The following is a 19,815-nucleotide window of genomic DNA, read 5'->3' on the forward strand; positions in this document are numbered from 1 at the left end:
TTATATAGTCTACACTGTGATCACTGTGAGGCTGAGCCTTCCCATTACCCAGCTGGTATGGAAATCGGGGATCACATGCCCTCCGCTATGTGAAGCTCCGGCTCTTTGAGGCACTCTCTGAGGTTCAGGCCTAAGGACTACTCTAAGCTTATCCCTGGGGACAGGCCCAAGGAGGACGAAATGGTCCCATTTCAAATCACTATTTCTGATATTTTTCAGAAGACAAATCTCCACCAGTCATCACCACCAATAAAGGGCTGGTCTTGGATGAAAACTCTATGAAGAAAATCACTACTCTGCAGCTCTCTGCCACTGCCCACGAGAGTGAACCTGCAGAATTGACCTACAGAATCACCAGACAGCCCCAGCTGGGCCACCTGGAGCATGCAGCATCACCGGGTAAGCCTAGTGCTGCTTCATCAAACCAAAAGTAAGCATTCGGGGCAGCCACAGCATGTGGACACATACGCCGGGAATCTGCCTTTATTAGTACTTGTTTTCTGCATCACTAATTTTGACCATTCCGTATGGCCGTGCATTACACGTGGCACACGTACATGCTCAGTAATTACCTGCTGAAAGCGGATTTGAAAAATTGCAATTTTATATAAGCAATTTTGTCTCCATAACTAGATTGTCAATTCCTTTAGGGCGAACAATGCACCCTGTTCTTCTTTTAGATTCTTTGAGCACCTGGCATGGTATGATGCACTGTGCTTAAAAATCTAATTCAGCAAAGAGCAAGGGAACATATTTATTGAGCAACGTTCTAGTTGCTGCTGCTGGGGAAAGAAAAAAAGAGAAAAATAAAATGCAACTCTTGGGGCGGCCAGTTAGCTCAGTTGGTTAGAGCGGAGTTCTCTTAACAACAAGGTTGTCAGTTCGATCCCCACATGGGCCGCTGTGAGATGCACCCTCCACAACTAGATTGAAACAACTACTTGACTTGGAGCTGATGGGTCCTGGAAAAACACATTTATAATCAATAAAAGTTAAAAAAGAAAAAAAAGAAATGCAACTCTTACCTTCCACAGTTTTCTCCTGGGTGAGATAAGGAACCTCTGCAGATAACCATAACTAAGGGAAGAATATGGCAGGTGTTTTTTAATTAAATTTATGGGGGTGACATTAGTTAACAGCATTACATATTTCAAGTGTCCAATTCTATAATGCATCATCTGTATACTGCATTGTGTGCTCATGACCCCAAGTCTAGTCCCCCTCCGTCACCATATATCTGACCCCCTTTATGCAGGTGTTTTAAGAACTATATAAACCCAGCGTCATAGGAGTTCAAAAGTACATCGGGTGAAAAGCTCATAACAGTGGCATTTAAGAGTACCCTTCAAAGGTAGACTTTGGGCAGACAGAAATTGTATTATTTCCAGAGATGGGAACAGTGTGTGGGCACATTCAAAAAACCATGAGTGAGCCAGTTTAGCTACAGCATATACTCTGAAAATAATAGTAGATAGGGCTCCTGGATAGATTGAGACTTTATGGAAGGTCTTCAATGCTGGGATAAGTAATCCCTATGTATTTTAATAGGTAATAAGGAGTCACTTGCAGAATTTTGAGCAGGGAAAGGAAGTGTAATTTATCTAATGTCCAACAAGATGAACCGGAAGAAAGAAAAAGGAGGCAGGGACAGTGGTTAGGAAGTTTCACATTTGGCCAGGTAGGAGCTAGTGAGGCTTCACCAGGGAGAGCAGGGGCAGCAGTGGGAATAGTAAGATGAGAATAACATGAGAAACAATACTTGGCACCTGGTAAGTAGTCAATGAACAATAATTGGTTGAAGAAAGGAAGGGAGGAAGGAAGGAAGGAAGGAAGGAAGGAAGGAAGGAAGGAAGGAAGGAAGGAAGGAAGGAAGGAAAGAAGGAATTAAGGAATTTCAGGGTGAGAACATATAGAACATGGCAGCGGGATGGATGTGAGGAACAAGAGACACTTGCTGAATAAATAATCTAAAGGGAGAATTGTATTTATTTCGTACATCATAGAGGCGGTGACAGCTTGCAGGCGATTTAGATCTTCATTGCTTTTCCTTGGACTTTAGGTAACAGGTTCTTCATTCAACCAGGGAAATAGCAAAATGAGAGAATTACTCGCCCTGATGGTACTCACCATCTAATGCAGGGAGTCAGACAGTGAACAAGCAACACATCATATGGTGATAAGTGTTAGGAGAAGAAATAAGTGCATCACCAGGGTGCACAGGGAGCAAGGGGCTGAGGGAAGGCCTCCCTAATAATAAGAGGACATGTGAGCAGAGATATGAAGAAGTGCGGGAGCCAGCCAAACTGATGGATGAGGAAAGAGCATTCCAGACAGAGGGATCGGCGTGTGTGAACAGCTGCGGAGGGATCAGGCAGGCAGATCACGTTCCAGACGCAGGAGTACCAGTGTGCCTGCGGCAGAGTGCATGAGGGAGAGAGTGGTGGGAGATGAGCTTCCAGAGGTGGAGAGTGATAGGGAGGAGGAGGTGAGGTAGCCAGACCATGTCGGGGTCCACGGTAATGCTGGGGGAGGGAGTGTTGAGTGCATATGGTGGGAGGGCATGGAGAAGGATGGACAGATTGGCCAAAATCCCTAATGCAGATTAAAGCAGGTGGCCTGCCCTTTTGTCCCCAAATTCCTGGGGGAAGTATGCAGATCAGCACTGCTAAGACCTTGACTGCATGAGATATTTGATAACTAATTCATGACCTAATTGCTTCTGCCAGAATTCTGTCAGGGTGCTGATTGTATCTCTCCAAAGATGATTGTGTCGGGCAGCTGCATGCACACTGTGCAGGGCTTTAAAAGGCTCTGAGTTTCATGCAAGGCACTGCCAGTGCCTACCTGCTGGTAAGTCTCAGCCCTCACTCTTTCCTGACCCCAGGCTGTGTTGCATCCTGTGTGAGGCTGCTCCAAATTTGCCTTTTCTGTGTTTCCAGTCTCAGCCTTCACTGGGCTTAAATTCTGTCCACCAGGAACAAGCCAGCGCTCCTTAGGGAGCAACCCACAGGTGGTCACACTTCTCCCTTCCCTTGGGAAAGTGCCCTTCCCAAATAGGGAGCTGGCTTTCTCTACCTGGGAGGCTTCCTTCACCTGCCTTTTCCCACCAGGCTTGACTTCCTAATCTACACTGTCTCCCGCTCCCACCAGTGTTAATCAATCTGCTATTTCTTGTAACTCTAGGTAGACCAGATGCAAGGACCCAGTCCCCACCCTATTGTTCTCAGGGGCTCTTCCCCCTTGCTAATAGGGCAGAGCCCCTCCCTCACCACCAAGCCTACACTGCGTCCTTTCTGTAGCATTTCGTCAGCATTCTCTCCTTCCCTGCCTCCCCTAAGTGAGAGTATTCTCCTGCATTTGATTCTTTTTAAATGTCAAAGGTCTCCCTGTAGAGGAAGTCCTTGCTGATGACCTGTCATCCTCTCAAGGCAGCTGGCTACAGCTTAGCCAAGAGCAGCGGCATCTCATCCCGTTTGTCTCAATGGGCGAGGGTGTCTCTGCCAGGAGCTGGGGTGGGGCTGGGGCCTGGTCTTTCTAAGAAGAGGAAAGCAACTTCTGTAGTGCAGGCATTGAGCTATTTCAGGACCAGATGCCTGTTGGAATGATCACTTGCCACCAGTGCTTACAGACGTCCTCTTGATGGTTCAGTATGACGTGGAATTATTCTCACGCTGTCTTTCTTGGTCAGCCGATTATAGATTGTTCTCTTCAGATAGACAGGAAAATTGTGAAGGTCTTTTTTTCTTTCCCTGAGGAGATGTAGGGAGCCCTGTGCCTGTGCAAACTGTGCAGAGGACAGACAGACACGAACGAGCCTCCTCCCACCAAGGAGAGTAACAGGAGCGTCTAGTCCCGTCTAGTCTCCTCATTTCAAGGCTGAGGGGCCACACCCTCACATCAGAGATCTGAAAGACTTGGGAAATCAGAGTAAGGAATTAAATTATTAGGACAGAAGCTAAGCTGCTAGAATAAAGAGACTCCAAAATACAGTGCCTGAAACAAGACTTTTATTTTTGCTCACAGAAAAATCCAGAGGCTAGTGGCCCAGATGGCTGAGGTTGCTCCATCCTCCTCATCATGAGGCTCCCCTTTCTGGCCCAACAACTACTGTAATTATTGTCAGCCCCCAGCTAGCAGTAAGGGAGACAGTCCAGGGGAGCCCACATCCAGTTCTCTTTTTAGGGCTATTACTGGGAGAGCACACATCACTTTGGATCACATCCTAGTGGGAAGAACATAGTCACACAGAGCTGTGAGGCAGTTCGGAAATGTAGGCCCTAACTGGGGATCCAGTTGCTTAGCTAATAGTCGGGGATTATATTTTTAAAGTAGGGGAGGAGTAATGTTGGAATATAGCAATCTCCAGCACAGCACTGGTTCTCCCCTCCATCAGAGTTTTATTGAGTCACTGCTGCAGGAGAAAAGTTATATTTTAGAAGGGGTACCGTGTTTCCCCGAAAATAAGACCGGGTCTTATATTAAGTTTTGCTCCAAAAGACGCATTAGGGCTTATGTTCAGGGGATGTCATCCTGAAAAATCATGCTAGGGCTTATTTTCTGGTTAGGTCTTATTTTTGGAGAAACATGATAGACATGTAAACAAATGTGTGCAAATGTGTTTCAGTAGCTATGACAGCAACATGACAGAGGACAGTGGGAGCCAAAGGGCACTGAGTTCCACCAAAGAGAGGGGTGGGGTGAGTCAGGAAAGACTTCTCGGAGGTGATGCTTGAGCAAAGGTATTCTTTGGTTTTCTCTGTATCTCAGTATTGTGACACCAGCAAAGATAGAATGCACCTGAGCCTTAGTTTAGTTCTCCCTGAGAGCAGACATGCGTGAGCCTGTTAGGGCTGCTATAACAAGGTACCACGGACTGCGCAGCTTAAACAACAGAAATGTATTGTCTCACAGGTCTGGGGGCTGGAAGTCTGAGATCAGGGTGTCGGCAGGGTTGGTGCCTTCTGAGGGAAGGATCTCTTTCCGTGGCTTGTAGATGGCCGTCTTCCTGTTCACGTGGCGTTCTCCCCGTATGTATATAGCTATGTTGAAATTTCCCCTTTTATAAGGACAATAGTCATATTGGATTAGGGCTTACCCTAAAGACCTCATCTTAACTAACTACCTCTGCAATGGTCCTGTTTCCAAATAATGTCACATTGTGAGATACTGAGGGTTAAGACTCCAACATGTGAATTTGGAGGTGGGGGGCAGGAGATACAATTTGGCCCATAACAGGAGAATTTGAAGAAAATCTGAAGCAGAAAAGCTGAGCGCCTCCCAGCAGAGCTGGAGGGGGACACAGAGTCATCCATAGCCATGCTGGAAGGAGGAGGGCCAAGGCAATCTCCTCTCTTCCTCTTAGGAAGGCAGTTTCTTCAAAGATGCTTTATTCCCACACCATTTCCCTGACCTGGACTGAACTTTCTCTAATGTGTTGGCCTTCCAGGGGAATTGGAAAACCTGACAGGGTTAATGTGGGTCTCTAGAACACTACCAGATACACAGTTTAGTCAGCAGGTTGCTGACTGCAAACACCTTGGATGGGATTAAAAGCCTTAAAGATATTTCAAACTATAACTACCTGGTGGATCAGCTATAGGGGCAATATGTTAAGAAACACCATCTTGCTGGCAAGTGAGTAGCAGAAGTCTTCCAATGCCCAAATTCCAATGCCCAAAGGCTAAAACTTAAGGGACAAAAGTGTATAGAGATTGAAAATCTATCCTCAGTAGGGCTTCTTAGGTATCGATTATAGTGAATGAAGTAAATTCATTCACCAAATAGGTTTTGAGTACTTCCTGTGTGCCAGGCACTATTCTAGGTGCACGTTAGTGAAGAAACCACAAAAATACTTGTCCTCTTGGAGCTTACATTCTAGATACAGCTGGTTACCTTCTGGCACTTAATTATGGTTATCACATAAATGATAAATACTTCATCAAGATCAGTATTTCACAGAAGAAAGAGGTTATAACCCATAAAGTATTGTATAAGAAACAATTCAATTCACATATATTACAATGTGATATTTCAGTGGTAGATCTATGAGTGGTTTTTGTGATTCTTTACTACTTTGCTGTACACTTCACATTTTCTCAATAGGCATGTATTGCTCTTATGTTGGAAAAAAATAAAGATAAGGGTGATATCCAAGAGGCTTCTCATCTAGACTAAAAGGGCTAGATGAGTTTTACAAAAGGTGCTCCTAGCAGGCCTTAACTTCAGAGTTCCAGTCCCAGCTCGTTCCTTGTATTAGCTGCATGACCTTGGACAGATCACATTGCGTTTCTAATTGTATTACAGCATCATAATCTATAAAAAAGGGAAGTAATATGCCAACCTTGACTTCCCAGAGTTGTTAAAAGGTAAAATCTAATATATATAAAAGCAAGCCTGAAACAGTATTCTGCACGTGGTAGGTGTTCAGTGTTTTCTAGAATTAATTGGGAAAGGCCCACTAAGACGAGAGCTGTCATGCACTGATGGCGGAAACACAAAGTGGTGCTACCACTTTGGAAAATAGTTTGTCACTTTTTTAAAAAGTTAAGCATACACCTAACATATATTCCAGCCATTCCACTCTTAGAGATTTATCCAAGAAGAATGAAAACTTAAGTTCATACAAAGACTTGTGCACATAGCAGCTTTATTTGTAATAGCCTCCAACTACAAAAACCTGAATGTCTATCAACAATTGAATTGATAAACAAACTATGATTTATACACACAAAAGAATGCTACACAGCAATAAAAAGAAATGAAATATTAATGCATGCTTCAATATGGATGAATTGTAAAATAATTGTGTGAAGTGAAAGAAATCAAGTATAAAATAATACATACTGTATGATTCTATTTATTAAAAAATTAGAGAAAATGCCAACTAATCTATAATGACAGAAACAATTCATTTATTGTTTTGGGATAGGGTAGGATAGAAGGATTACAAAGTGTCAGCTGGAAAATTTTGGAGTGATAAATATTTTGGTTGAGGTGATGGTTTCATGGATGTGCCAAAGTTTATGAAATTGTACACTTTAAATATGTGCAATTTATTATATGTCAATTTCTTCTCAATAAAAATGTTTTTAAAAAATCAATCCCAGCGCTTCCTTCCCAAGAGGAAGGAAAAAAATCTATCCCCTTTCTCAGTCAGTCTTAGACTCTCATAAAGAGAACAGAGAATTAGGTAATCAGTGGATTGTGAGAATTCAGACAAGTATTGCCCCATGTGCTCTGAGGATGAATTCACAGCAGGGAGAGATTTAAAATTCTCACTGCAGCCAGTCTGAAGTTATTAAGTTTTTAAAGAATGGTATGGATTTCCATCCAGAGCCAAAGAAAAAAGCTATAAGATGGGGGCTACATTTTTGCCTGTCAAGAGCTGATGTAGCAAGCACAGAAATATAAAATGTCTCATCAAAAAATTAATGCCCCAATATCAGTAAGCTATTGTATTTGGGTGACAAATTTTAGATGATAAAGAGAGATATAAATGTAAACCATGTGGGTCAATTTTTTTTTTTTTTTTTAGATAAAGCAGTGATACTGGTATCACAGTCAAAGTAAAATCTGTTTGGGTTTTTTTGTTTGTTTTTTTACAGAGAAGCTGAATTTGTTTTGCCAAGATTAACAATGACAAATGATAAATCCCAGGCAGCAGCAAATGAATTTCAGGACTAAACTAAGGGATTAGATTAAATGGATTAATATCCCAAAACCCATATCAGAAAGAGGAAATTGGTGCTGAGGGACTAAAAGATATGATTCTATTTCAGTCTTGGCTGGTACCAGAGAATAATCCCAGAGTCCTAAAATGGAGGCAAGAATTCTGTGCTAAATGTTGTTGGACATCTGAAAACATGATGTTATGCACTTGTCGGATGCTTTCACGTTATTCAAAATCACTTTTTTTTTCTTTTTTTACTTTTAAAACAACTGGGAAAAAAATGTAACATGTTTTCTATCATGTTGTTAAAAAATACGGGATTCTAGGTCATTTTAGAGTTGATATAAAATGAGTGCCCAAAGCCCAAAGTCATGCAGTAAGGTTTGTTACTGCCAACCAGGCTAACGTAGTATATGAGAAGCTAGAATCATAGCTTTTGAAAGGGATCTTTTAAGAGAGAGAGTTGAAAGAGACCTTGAAGAATATCCAGTGCAATTATGAAGGCTGGGGATGGCTCACCAATCACAGAAACAAGGCTATGTTTAGCCAAGCCCTATGAGTCCAGTGTTCAAAAGCTATATCATATTAAAAATTATACAGTATTAAAAATTATACAATATTAACAATTGGGGCAGGTTTTCAGAAAGGACTATGAGGCTATGGGGGAATATAAAACTTGAGAGAGAGGAGTTTAGAGAATAAATCAATGGTTCTACCTTTTACAGATTTGACCTGCGTACATAAACCCCAGTAGAAAAGACAGTAACATTTATTGATCACCTGCTGTTGGCTTCGCACATAGTGGAAGCCTAGATAATTAAGTTAACATGGGCTCCCACGGAACATATGCCATTATAGAAAAAAAAAATACACAAACAACTCTAACACAAAGTCTTAGGGAGAAGCACATAAATGCTAGAAGAAAAATACAAAGGACTCTCTCTGGTGAGAGTATGACATTTCCCTAGCCTTAGAAGTACGGCTAGCATTTTGACATCCTGTCTGTTTCTTTCCTTCCCCTCTGCTAGGTATCCAGATTACTTCCTTTACTCAAGCTGACCTGACTTCACGGAACATTCAGTATATCCACTCCAGTGAGTCCGAGGAACATTCAGATGCCTTCATTTTTACGCTGTCGGATGGAGTCAATGAGGTAGGTGAGAAACTTGATTCCCTCCTTGGATGGGTGTTGATTCAGAGCAGTCTTCTTTGAAATGGACAGAGTTACTGGACCTATGAGGGCTTCCTGTTCCTCTGCTCTCAGCCAAGGATAGAGGCAACTTCTGACAGCCCCTCAGGCTCTTGCCCAAGAGAACTCACTTTTGGGTCCCTGCCAGGAATGGTGTGACTGGGAAAGTAGAGGGCGCCCACCTTCTACTCCGGTGGGTGCTGGGGACAGGTGTCCCACCTGCACTTTTCTGTCATTGTAGGTGACTCAGACTTTCCATATCACTCTTCGCCCTGTGGATGATTCGCTGCCCATGGTACAGAGCTTGGGGATGCGGGTACAGGAGGGCGTGAGGAAGACCATCACAGAGTTTGAGCTCAAGGCGGTGGATGAGGACACAGAGGTAAGAGTGGCTTTTCTGGCTGAATGAGAGGCTGATCAGTCTGCTGGCAGAAGTTGCTTTGTGACTGTGTATCCCAAAGAGAGGGCAGAGTGGTGGGGGTAGTACAAATATCCTTGAAGGATTAAAAACCCGAAGAGACCACAGCCTTCTGGAAAAGAGAAGCAAATACATTTGTGATCAAACTGTTTTTTAAACCCTTCCTGAAACCCTAAATACATTCACCTTTTCCCCAATTACATGTAACATTCCTTTTAACATGCTGAATTTTTCCACAATTTGTAGAAAATGAGGTGGATGACATTTTACCCAATGTTTTTATAATTCCTTATTAGAGTGAACAAGGATTTTCAGCACCTATACATGTTTCCCTTCTTTTTACCTCCTTCATTCAGACTTCTCTGGATGACAACGAATTATTACGATTGAGCATCCCCGAAGAACTAGGCGTTATAAAGCAAAACAGGGCATGGACACACAGAACTCATTCTCGTGATGCTTTCAGGCATAATTTAGCTCCCATGAAAAAGTACCGCAGCATTTATTAATTAGTTCTATGTACACATGACTCTGTGCAGCAACATTCATTCATTCATTGATTCATTCCTTCAGCAAATATTGATGACCTACTAGTGCCAGCCTGTGCTCTAGATGCTAAAAACAGAGCTGTGAACAAAATGCATAATGTTCCGGCCTTAGGGAGATTTCAACCTCTGCTTAGGGGAGCAGACAATAAAGAAAGAAAGAACATATAATATCCTGTCAGATATGGTAAGTGCTATGCATAAAAGTAAAGCCAGATAAAGGAGATAGAGATTTATAGGTGTGCTGTTTGAGATGGCGTTCAGGGAAGGCTTCTCAGAGGAGCAGAGATACCGTGAAGTAGGAGAGTAAGCTACACAGCCGTCTGGGAGCATCGCTGTCCGGGCAGAAGTGCCAGAAGTGCCACGGCCCTGTGCTCACGTGTGTTTGGGACCTTTGAGTTATAAGAGGCCCAGAGTCTGGAACGCAGTGAGCAAGCAGGAGAGGAAGAGTGGGCCCCACAAGGAGTCCTGGGACCACGTCACAGAGGCCACTTAGGCCCAGGTCAGGCCTTTGCGTTGTATTCTAAGTTGCTGGGAAATCATTGGAAAGTCTTGAGCAGGGTTTTCTACCTCTTTATTTTTCCTTCTGTGTGTTACCCTAGAAGCAGCAATTAGAAATGGGAAATTAACTTCCATTCTGATGCATATGGGATTCTGGATATGAGTTTTGGGAAAGTGGTAGGAGATGATTGAAAGGAAATAATAGTTTTAAAAGGTCTAGTTCCTATCATCCTGGTAGAAGTTAAAGATTCAGGTTTTCCCGTGACCCTCAAAAGACAAATTTAAATGTCTTAGTCTTACAACTAAAGGCACTAGAATATAAGTTCAATGGTAGTAACCAATATAATTTCTCTCTCTCCTTAGCTTTATTTTTGGTATTTATAAAGAAAATGCAATCCTTATGCTATAAGGGTTGGCTACCTTTGACCACCTGTTGGCCATCACTCCCTTATCTGGTTTCTCTTACAAACTTCCCTTCTCCTCTTGCTTTTTTTCTTTTTTAACCTGCTTGACAGGCTGAGTCTGTCACGTTCACCATCGTGCAGCCCCCACGCCATGGCACCATTGAGCGAACCACCAACGGCCAGCATTTCCAGCACACCTCCACCTTCACCATGGAAGACGTCTACCAGAACCGGGTCAGCTATAGCCATGATGGCAGCAACTCCCTCAAAGACTGGTTCACCTTCACTGTTGATGATGGAACAAATCCTTTCTTTATTATTGAGGAAGGAGGGAAAGAGGTAAGGGTGAAACAATGGAGAGGGAGGCACAGCAAAGCATTCCAGAGGTTGTGCAGAGATACAACAGGTCATTTTTAGGCCAAGGATAGCCTTGTTTGAGTTCTTATTCTGTCACTAAGGAATGGGCCTTAGGCAAATTACTTAACTTCTCCAAGCCTTAATTTTTCATCTGTAAAATGGGTACAATAATAATCACCAGCTTTGATTAGTCTAAGGATCAATGGAGGTAATCCACATAAAGTACTTAACACTATTGGCAAATTGTGAGAACTTTCAATAGAAGGTGATAGTTATTGTTATTATTACTATTATTCCTCCTTCCCTTTTTGCTCACCCTTTACTCTTTTCATTTTTCTTTCATCTTTTTTTTTCAGTGATATTATATGATTCTAGATAGTTTTTCTCTCTTATATGTCCCCTTAGCCAGCCAGAGTTTCTCAGTCTCATGAAGAATAACAATGGTTAAAATGACATTTGCATCCTAAAGACGCTGATTTAAATTCTAACTCTGTCACTTACTGGCTGCGTGTCTTTATAAGTCATTTAACCTTTCTAAGCCTCAGCTTCCCTATATGTAAAATGGGGATGATATCTACCCTTGTGATGTACATAAAGCTCTTAGCCCAGTGCCTTCTACAGGAAACACAAGAAACATCCAATAAACTGTGGCTGTAATCACCATCTCTTTCATCATTTTAGGACCAGCATGTGAAACAGGTAAAGATGCTTTTCTCTTGAGGTCATGCAGCCATCAAGCTTTACATCCCTCAGAGAATTGCTCCCTTCTGATATCAACGTGTCTAGAAGAAACATTAAGACAGCCCCTCTACACCCTCCCTTGCCATCTTTACTCATTTCCTCATTCCTTAGCCAGATCTCCTGCAGTCCCATAACATTCCCCTGGGAATAAGTGCAACCCTGCTAAAAGGTAGGCCTGTGGATACACCTACATCTCACACATCAGTGTCTGAGTTGGCAGAAGCAATTTTAGTGAACTACATAATCACACCCTACCGTACTTCCAGGATAACCAAAGGGTCAGCTCCTCGGTCCTGCAGAGTTCCTTCCCGACTTTGATGATGAATGGAAATGATTCCTTTCTGGAAGAAATATCCTCCTGCTTCCTTTAGAGACAGCCAGCCTGTGAGAAGGTCATTCTCAGTTGGCTGAGGTGTCAGTGGAATGGCTCTTGGGATTTCCCTGCAATTTCCGTGTCTGTACGGCATCACCACCTGGCAGCTCATCGCTTTTATTTTTTCTCTCCCTGATTGTAGCTGCTCCCCAGTTAGTTTGACTTTCAGAAGATAAAAAAGATTTCAGGATAAATCAGTAAGAGGGCTACCTCTCTGATAAATGTAAAAGGTCACAGTGGGTCTCTGGGGGACCATGTTATTTTAAAAATGAAAATAATTTAGAAGGCGGGTTGTAGAAATTGAAACACCAGCATCTGCTGCCCTGTGTGCCGGCTTGCCTTATCGTCTCAGAAACAGTGAGGTGCTGAGTCACACTCAACATGTATGTGTTGTGTGTATGTGTATCTGTGTAAAAATGAAATTATAAACCAAAATTTATTTTTACTATTCACCTTCATGCTTTTATTCTTGATTTCTTTTACCTCTTTTCCCCATATGGACTGTTCTTATTAAAAAGAAGGGAAGGACCTGGACAGACACATGCAAAAAAATGAAGCTGGACCACCTCCTTACACCATATACAAAAATAAATTAAAAATGGCTTAAAGACTTAAATGTAAGATCTGAAACCATAAAATTCCTAGAAGAAAATATAGGAAGAAACTTCACAGACATTACCTGCAGTAAGATTTTTACTGATATATCTCCTAGCGCAAGGGAAGTAAGAAAAAAAATAAACATGTGGGATTACATCAAACTAAAAAGTTTTTCACAGCAAAGAAAACCATCAATAAAACAAAAAGGGATCCTACTGAATGGGAAAAGATATTTGCCAATGATATATCTGATAAGGGATTAATATCACAAATTTATAAAAAACTCACTCAACTCAACTCCAAGAAAACAAACAACCCAATTAAAAAATGGGCAGAGGACATGAAGAGACATTTTTCTAAAAAGGACGTACAGATGGCAAACAGACATATGAAAAAATGCTCAAACTCACTAATAATTAGAGAAATGCAAATAAAAACCACAATGAGATACCACCTCACCCCGGTCAAAATGGCTATCATCAACAAATCAACAAACAACAAGTGCTGGCGCGGATGTGGAGAAAAGGGAACCCTTGTGCACTGTTGGTGGGATTGCAGACTGGTGCAGCCACTATGGAAAACAGTGTGGAGGTATCTCAAAAATCTGAAAATGGAACTACCCTATGATCCAGTAATTCCACTCCTAGGTATATATCCGGAGAAATCCAAAACTCTAATTCAAAACACTTTATGCTCTCCTATGTCTATTGCAGCACTATACACAATAGCCAAGACATGGAAACAACCGAAATGCCCATCGGTAGATGACTGGATTAAGAAACTGTGGTACATTTATACAATGGAGTATTATGCAGCCATAAATAAGAAAGAAATCTTACCATTTGCAACAACATGGATGGACCTAGAGAACATTATGTTAAGTGAAATAAGTCAGACAGAGAAAGACAAATACCATATGATCTCACTTATATGTGGAATCTAAAGAAAAGAATAAGTGAATGAACTAATCAGAAACAGTTTTGGAGACATAGAGGAAAAACTGAGGGTTGCTAGATGGGCTGGGGGGGTGGGGATAAGGGGGAAGGTGAGGGGATTAAAAAGCACAATCGGTAACCACAAGATGGCCACAGGGATACCAAAGTCAATTTGGGGAATGTAATCAATAATGTTGTAAAGACTTTGTAGGGTCTCTGATGGACACTTGTCTCATTAGGGAGATCACCTCAGGGATGATGTAGATGCCTGATCACTGCATTGTACACCTGAAGCTGAAGCTGAACAATAATGAATGTCAACTACAAGTTTATATGTGTGTGTGTGTGTGTGTGTGTGTGTGTGTGTGTACTTACAAGAGGCGGAGTACAGCATTGGGAGTGGAGATAGTGGAAATGGGATGGCTCTGTGCGATGTCAGAGGGACAGTGGATGTGGGAAGGGGTGTCCACAGTGTGAGGGGTATAAATGATAAACGTCTAAGTACTACTTTATCTTGTGCACCTGAAACCAATAAAAAAAATGTTAAAAAAAATAAATAAAAGAAGGGAAGGGAAGGGAAGAGAAAGGAAAGGAAAAGAAGGGAAAGGAAGAAAAGAGAAATCAAGTCTCTTTCCATGAAACCTCTTTTCACATCTGGCAGAATTCCAACTGCTGACTTTGACATTAACATTTTCCTGATGATTTTTGTCTACCTTTCAGGAAAATTTTAACAAGACTTATTGAAAGAAAAATATTTTGTGTATTGTTTCACCTCAGGGAATTATTGAACTCTACTAAAAAATGTGTAGATGTGTGAAAGTCAAATTCCACAGCAGGTGAAATTCCAGCAAGAGTGCTACTTGTTTCTTGCTTTTCTTCTCATATTGTTCCCATTTTATCAATCAGCATTCTCCTGTAAGCCTCATGCCAAGTGGTGATAAGTGATGGAAACTGGCTCAGTTGCCCATTCTGAAGTGTCAGCTGATTTCAGGGATTCTAGCTTTGTAGGTCCTGGACCTGACATGTTTCAGATGTCTGTGAAAGATTCATTGTCCTTTTTGGCTTCCCCCACAGATTATGACAGCAGCACCTCAGCAGTTCCAAGTAGATATTCTCCCAGTAGATGATGGCACCCCGAGAATTGTTACCAACCTAGGACTCCAATGGCTGGAGTATATGGATGGCAAGGTAAGCCCTTTCCATCTGCCACATTCACATTGACGAACTTGGGCAATAGCCTAATGCATGACAATAACTTATGAATAGAATTTGAGCTCAGCTCATGTTTATTCTTCCCTAAGTGAGCCGAGTTTGATTAGGATTGTATATAGTTTAAGATGTTCTTATAAAATGGCTCCCAAAATATAGTAGTGTAAAGAAAATAGCAGTTTATTTTTTCTCACATAAAGGATGGAAGTAAGTAGGCCGACTAGCACTCCACATGACCCTACAGAGATGGCAGACTCCTCCTATCTTATTGTTCTGCCATCCCTGGGTTGTTGCTGGTGACTGGAGCCAAGGGAAGAGGACAACAGAGAAGTAGAGGGCAAGGAACTTCATTTGAAGCAAGTGATACAGAAATTAAACACATCATTTGCACTCATATTATTCTGGTAAAAATTGGCCACATGGCCCCATCTGCTGCATGGGAGACTAGAAAATAGAGCCTATAGCTGGGCAGCGAGGTGCTCAGCTGAAACTTTGTTAACTAGAAGGGGAGGATGGATTTGGAGAAACATATGGAATACACCATAAATGGGAAGGAAGTATTTTTGAAAAGGAGTGTCCTCAAAGGAATTCTACTTTAGAAATTTCTTTTTCCTTCTCCTAAATCTCAATTTGGTCGTTTTAAGATATGCCATAATTCTCACCTGGTAACAACATGTCAAGCATTAAATCTCCATCCCCACCCAAACTCACACAGTTCTTCATTTCAGTTTGAGAAATAATTTCTTAATTTTGTGTGTGGTATTGCCTCTAAGATGTGGATTTTCTCATTTCCATGGAGCTGATTAGTTGGTTATGTAGCCATACCTTGGAGATATCGTGGGTTCAATTCTAGACTACTCACTCAAGTGAGTACTGCAATAAAGAGAATCATAATCTTTTTGCTCGTGGAAGGTTGTGTCTTCAATTTGTAAAAAACACAGTATTTGTGAAATGCAATAGCATAAAGCACAATAAAATGAGATCTGCCTATAAATGCAGCTGTGGTACTGTAGCTTTCCACTGAACAAATTGGGATTTTTAAAAACATACGAAACAAAATCAGTGAAAATTCCTTTTGTGCCCTATTTAATTTTTTTTCCTTATTCAGAACCATCCCATTCTCTTTTTGACACTCTCCAGTGGGTTTCCTACTTCCAACTCCTTCCCTACTGCAGTGATTCTTACGAAAGTCACCAATGATCTCTATTTTGCCAAATCCAAAGGTCACTTACATGTCCTTATTTTAGCATTTAAAATGTTGACCAGGCCTTTTGTTTTCTCTCATACCTTTGCTTTCACTAAATCTTTGTTGAATGAGTGAATGAGTGAATTAAAATTTAGCCCAAATATTTTAGCAATATTAGGGTACCATAAATTTATCTTACTCAATTGCAAGCACTGCAGTTGACTCCTGTAAGGTATAAAATGGCCATCTTCCCTGTTCTGTATCATTCATTCAAAGTTCTAACCTTCTGTAAAGCCCAAATTCAAATTCCACCACCTCAAATCCCTTTCTCCCCAAATCAGATGGAATTTAATCTCTCCCGCTCCTGATTAGTGTGTAGCACTCGTTATACACTCCCGTTAAAGCTCTTGCCACAACTACCTTGCTCATGAGCCTTTCATTCCCAGTGAAGTATGAGCACATCAAGAGCATAGACTGGCATGTTTTCTATCCTCATATCCTCTTCAATAATGACAGAGTTTTCTATGCAGTAAATATGCACTCCGTAAATTATTGTTCAACTGAATTAAATCTGAGTCACGGGGTCTTGTTCTTGCTTTATTCCCACCTCAGGAATTAAATTTAATGGGTTTCTATTCCAGGCTACCAACTTGATCACCAAGAAGGAACTGCTGACCATGGACCCGGACACGGAGGACCTGCAGCTTGTCTATGAGATTACAAGGGGCCCCAAGCATGGCTCCGTGGAGAACAAGCTGCAGCCTGGAAGGGCTGCTGTGACTTTCACGCAGGGTGGGCATTTGGAGAACCAAGAAATGGGAGGAATCTATTCTAACACCACTCTCCCTACCTCTCTCACAAGCACTTCCAGCTTCTCACCCCTAAGTAGCCTATTTGCAAACAAATAGGTCTTGTAGTGTCTAACCATTCGACCTGGTAATTTTCCTTCTCCTGATTTGTTTTCCTGTTACACTGAATTTTGGCAATACAAAAAAAGAAACATGTTTACCATGCTTCCTCGGCTCCCAAATTGCTTTTGGCTTTGGCCAAGTTTTCTGGAAGAAAATCACATGATACTGCTTGGTTTTCTATTAAAAAAAAAAAAAATCAAAAACAGCCACCCGACTTTATGAAAGATCTGTGAACCTGTGTGGTTTACTTTTTGTTCTCTAGAGTTATGGATTTTTTTTTTTTAGTCTTCAGCAAAGAAATTAAAATCAACATGGGTAAATTGCTCAACAGAAATATTTTCCTGTTTTGAATCATATCAAGCAGAGTACTTTGTACTTTAGTTCCTTATAAGCTTTTTACAGTCTTCTAGACTTCCTTTGAGAATAGACCTGATGGGGAGGAGTCACTGCAAAACTGCATCTTATAAGTTATATGCCATATTTGCTTTTACTCCTTGACCTCCATCTTATGTGCTCTTCTGCTGCATTTTTTCTGTGCCTTGTATATGGGCTGTTTAATCCAACCCCCAGCTTTTCTTAGTAACATATACCTTCCAAAGAACCTTATTTAGAAGGTAGTGTGGGCCTGAGCATATATACACAGAGGATGAGTTTGGAGACTTGTCTCTGTCATTTCTCAGATTTGTCTCTAACATTCCATAGACATTTATTAAAGTGCTTTTATGCCAAGACCCTGGAATTCTCATTTTACAACAGCATAAGGACAGACCTTTTGTCACACATAGCAATAGGATCTTATTCTTAAATCTGGCAGGAACATTTAGTTTTAAGACTACTATCCCTTTTTGTTCTTGGGAAAACGAGTTCTGTCTGTGACCCATTAGAAGAATAAACTGGGTATGTTGGTGTGAGAATCGCTGAGACTGTTTTTACAGCCATGGGCTAATTCACGGTATATTTTTTTCTCACAGAGGATGTGAACTTAGGGTTGATTCGTTATGTGTTGCATGAGAAGAAGATCCATGAGATGATGGATAGTTTTCAGTTTCTGGTGAAAGACAGTAAACCCAATGTGGTCCGTGACAATATCTTCCATATCCAGTGGTCCCTCATCAGCTTTAAATACACCAGGTACAAGTGTTAGTGTGTGTTCTTTCTTGAGAAATGAATTGGGCAAGCAGAGGAAATCGGGAGGAAGCACCCTGTGGCTCAGCTCTAGTCGTCTATGACACTGGTGTTGATAACAACAATAAAAAAATAATAATCACACCAAATATTTTTGAATACTATATGGACCAAGCACTGTACTGTGTACTTGACCTACTCACCTTGTTTAATAATTGGAATTATGAGATAAATATTATGATTGCCCCTGCAACAACAAAGCAATAGAGACAGAAAGAAGTTAAGTACCTTGCCCAAAGTTGTATAGCTAATCACTAGTAAAACCAGGATTTAAGCCCAGTGATTTTAACTATTGTGATTTACTGCCTCTCCTGCAAGTGTTTTTTGCATCTGTCTTCCAGTTTCAGAAGATAAGCCAGTAGAACTGATAGGGAAATAATGTACATTCGTGTTTTGCCAATAATCCCTGGCCCACTATAACACCATCTTTGCCTTCCTGCTACATTCTCTCTGTCCTCAAGTTCGTCGTCTCCTCCTAGCTCCTTTGGTGTTCATAGGATTGTATACCTTTAAGGGCAAATACATGCAGCTTTGCAGCTTAATGCAGACAGCTTTTTAAGATGTTTTCGTGGTCTGTTGGGGAGTTGAAGAGGCAAACAGAGAGGCACCAACTAGTAAAGCTGGGCAAGCACAGTGCTGATTTTATAGGTTAAATTATAACTAAGATTATAATTTTTGTGGGGGGGGAAAATTCTTTAAATCTACATTTCAGAGACTCAGTATTCTAAGAAATCAACTTCATGATAAGTCAGATGAAAATTAGAACTTGGGAGAAAAAAGGGAAAACATAAAAATTTGATTTCGTATGCCCCATACTCACTCATACTTAGAAAATTATTGGCAAATCAGAATCCACTTTTATAAGTGTAATGTTTTACTGTTACTTTACCACTTTGTGTATCTCCGCCAAAATTAAATTAATTGAATCAAATCTATCATGTTTTCTCTAATGTTTAATGGACTAAATAGTACAGAGGCCCCAAAGGTGGCCGTGAGGACTAACCTCTCAGAAGCACTGCCCTGGTCCACACTGGACAGCCCTGGTCCAGTGGCCGTCCTCAGCGATGAAAACCAAAGCCCAGCTCAGGCCCCACTCACTTGGGGCTTTTCTAAACCGAGACACTTATTATGAATTAACCGCACATGGATAGCTTCCCTCCTACTTTGCAAAAGCAATACAATTTCCTAGCAGCAAGCTAAGTTCTTAGTCCATTCTGGCTGCTATAACGAAATACATAGACTGGGTGGCTGATAGGCAACAGGCATTTATTTCTCACCGTTCTGGAGGCTGAGAACCCCAAGATCAGGGTGCTGGCAGATTTAATGTCTGGTGAGAGCCTGCTTCCTGGGTCATAAGACAGTTGTCTTCTCATTGTAACCTCACACGGAGGAAGGATGGGAGACTAAGCTAAGGGCATGAATCCAATTTATGAGAATTTCACTCTTGTGATCTCATTACCTCTCAAAGGCTGAACCTCTAATATCGTTACTTTGGGGGTTAGGATTTCAATATATGAATTTTGGAGGAGGAGGAGACACAGTCAGTCTATAGCACCCTGTCATTCCCCTGTTGTCTATATACCTTTGTTACCTAG

The 19,815-nt window shown here is 41.4% G+C and overlaps 1 protein-coding gene across 1 annotated transcript in view; it reads left to right on the forward strand.

The window, feature by feature from the left end:
* The window catches only part of FRAS1 (Fraser extracellular matrix complex subunit 1), a 421,740-nt gene that overhangs the window by 352,904 nt on the left and 49,021 nt on the right, over nt 1–19,815 (forward strand). Inside the window, exons 47-53 of the mRNA XM_033106538.1 lie at nt 220–399; nt 8,698–8,822; nt 9,100–9,240; nt 10,838–11,065; nt 14,804–14,917; nt 16,766–16,916; nt 18,007–18,166. Coding sequence (XP_032962429.1) covers nt 220–399; nt 8,698–8,822; nt 9,100–9,240; nt 10,838–11,065; nt 14,804–14,917; nt 16,766–16,916; nt 18,007–18,166 — 1,099 coding nt within the window. The remainder of the gene's footprint in view (nt 1–219; nt 400–8,697; nt 8,823–9,099; nt 9,241–10,837; nt 11,066–14,803; nt 14,918–16,765; nt 16,917–18,006; nt 18,167–19,815) is intronic.

The sequence above is a fragment of the Rhinolophus ferrumequinum genome, chromosome 5 (genome assembly GCF_004115265.2).
Source record: "Rhinolophus ferrumequinum isolate MPI-CBG mRhiFer1 chromosome 5, mRhiFer1_v1.p, whole genome shotgun sequence".
Classification (NCBI taxonomy): Eukaryota; Metazoa; Chordata; class Mammalia; order Chiroptera; family Rhinolophidae; genus Rhinolophus; species Rhinolophus ferrumequinum.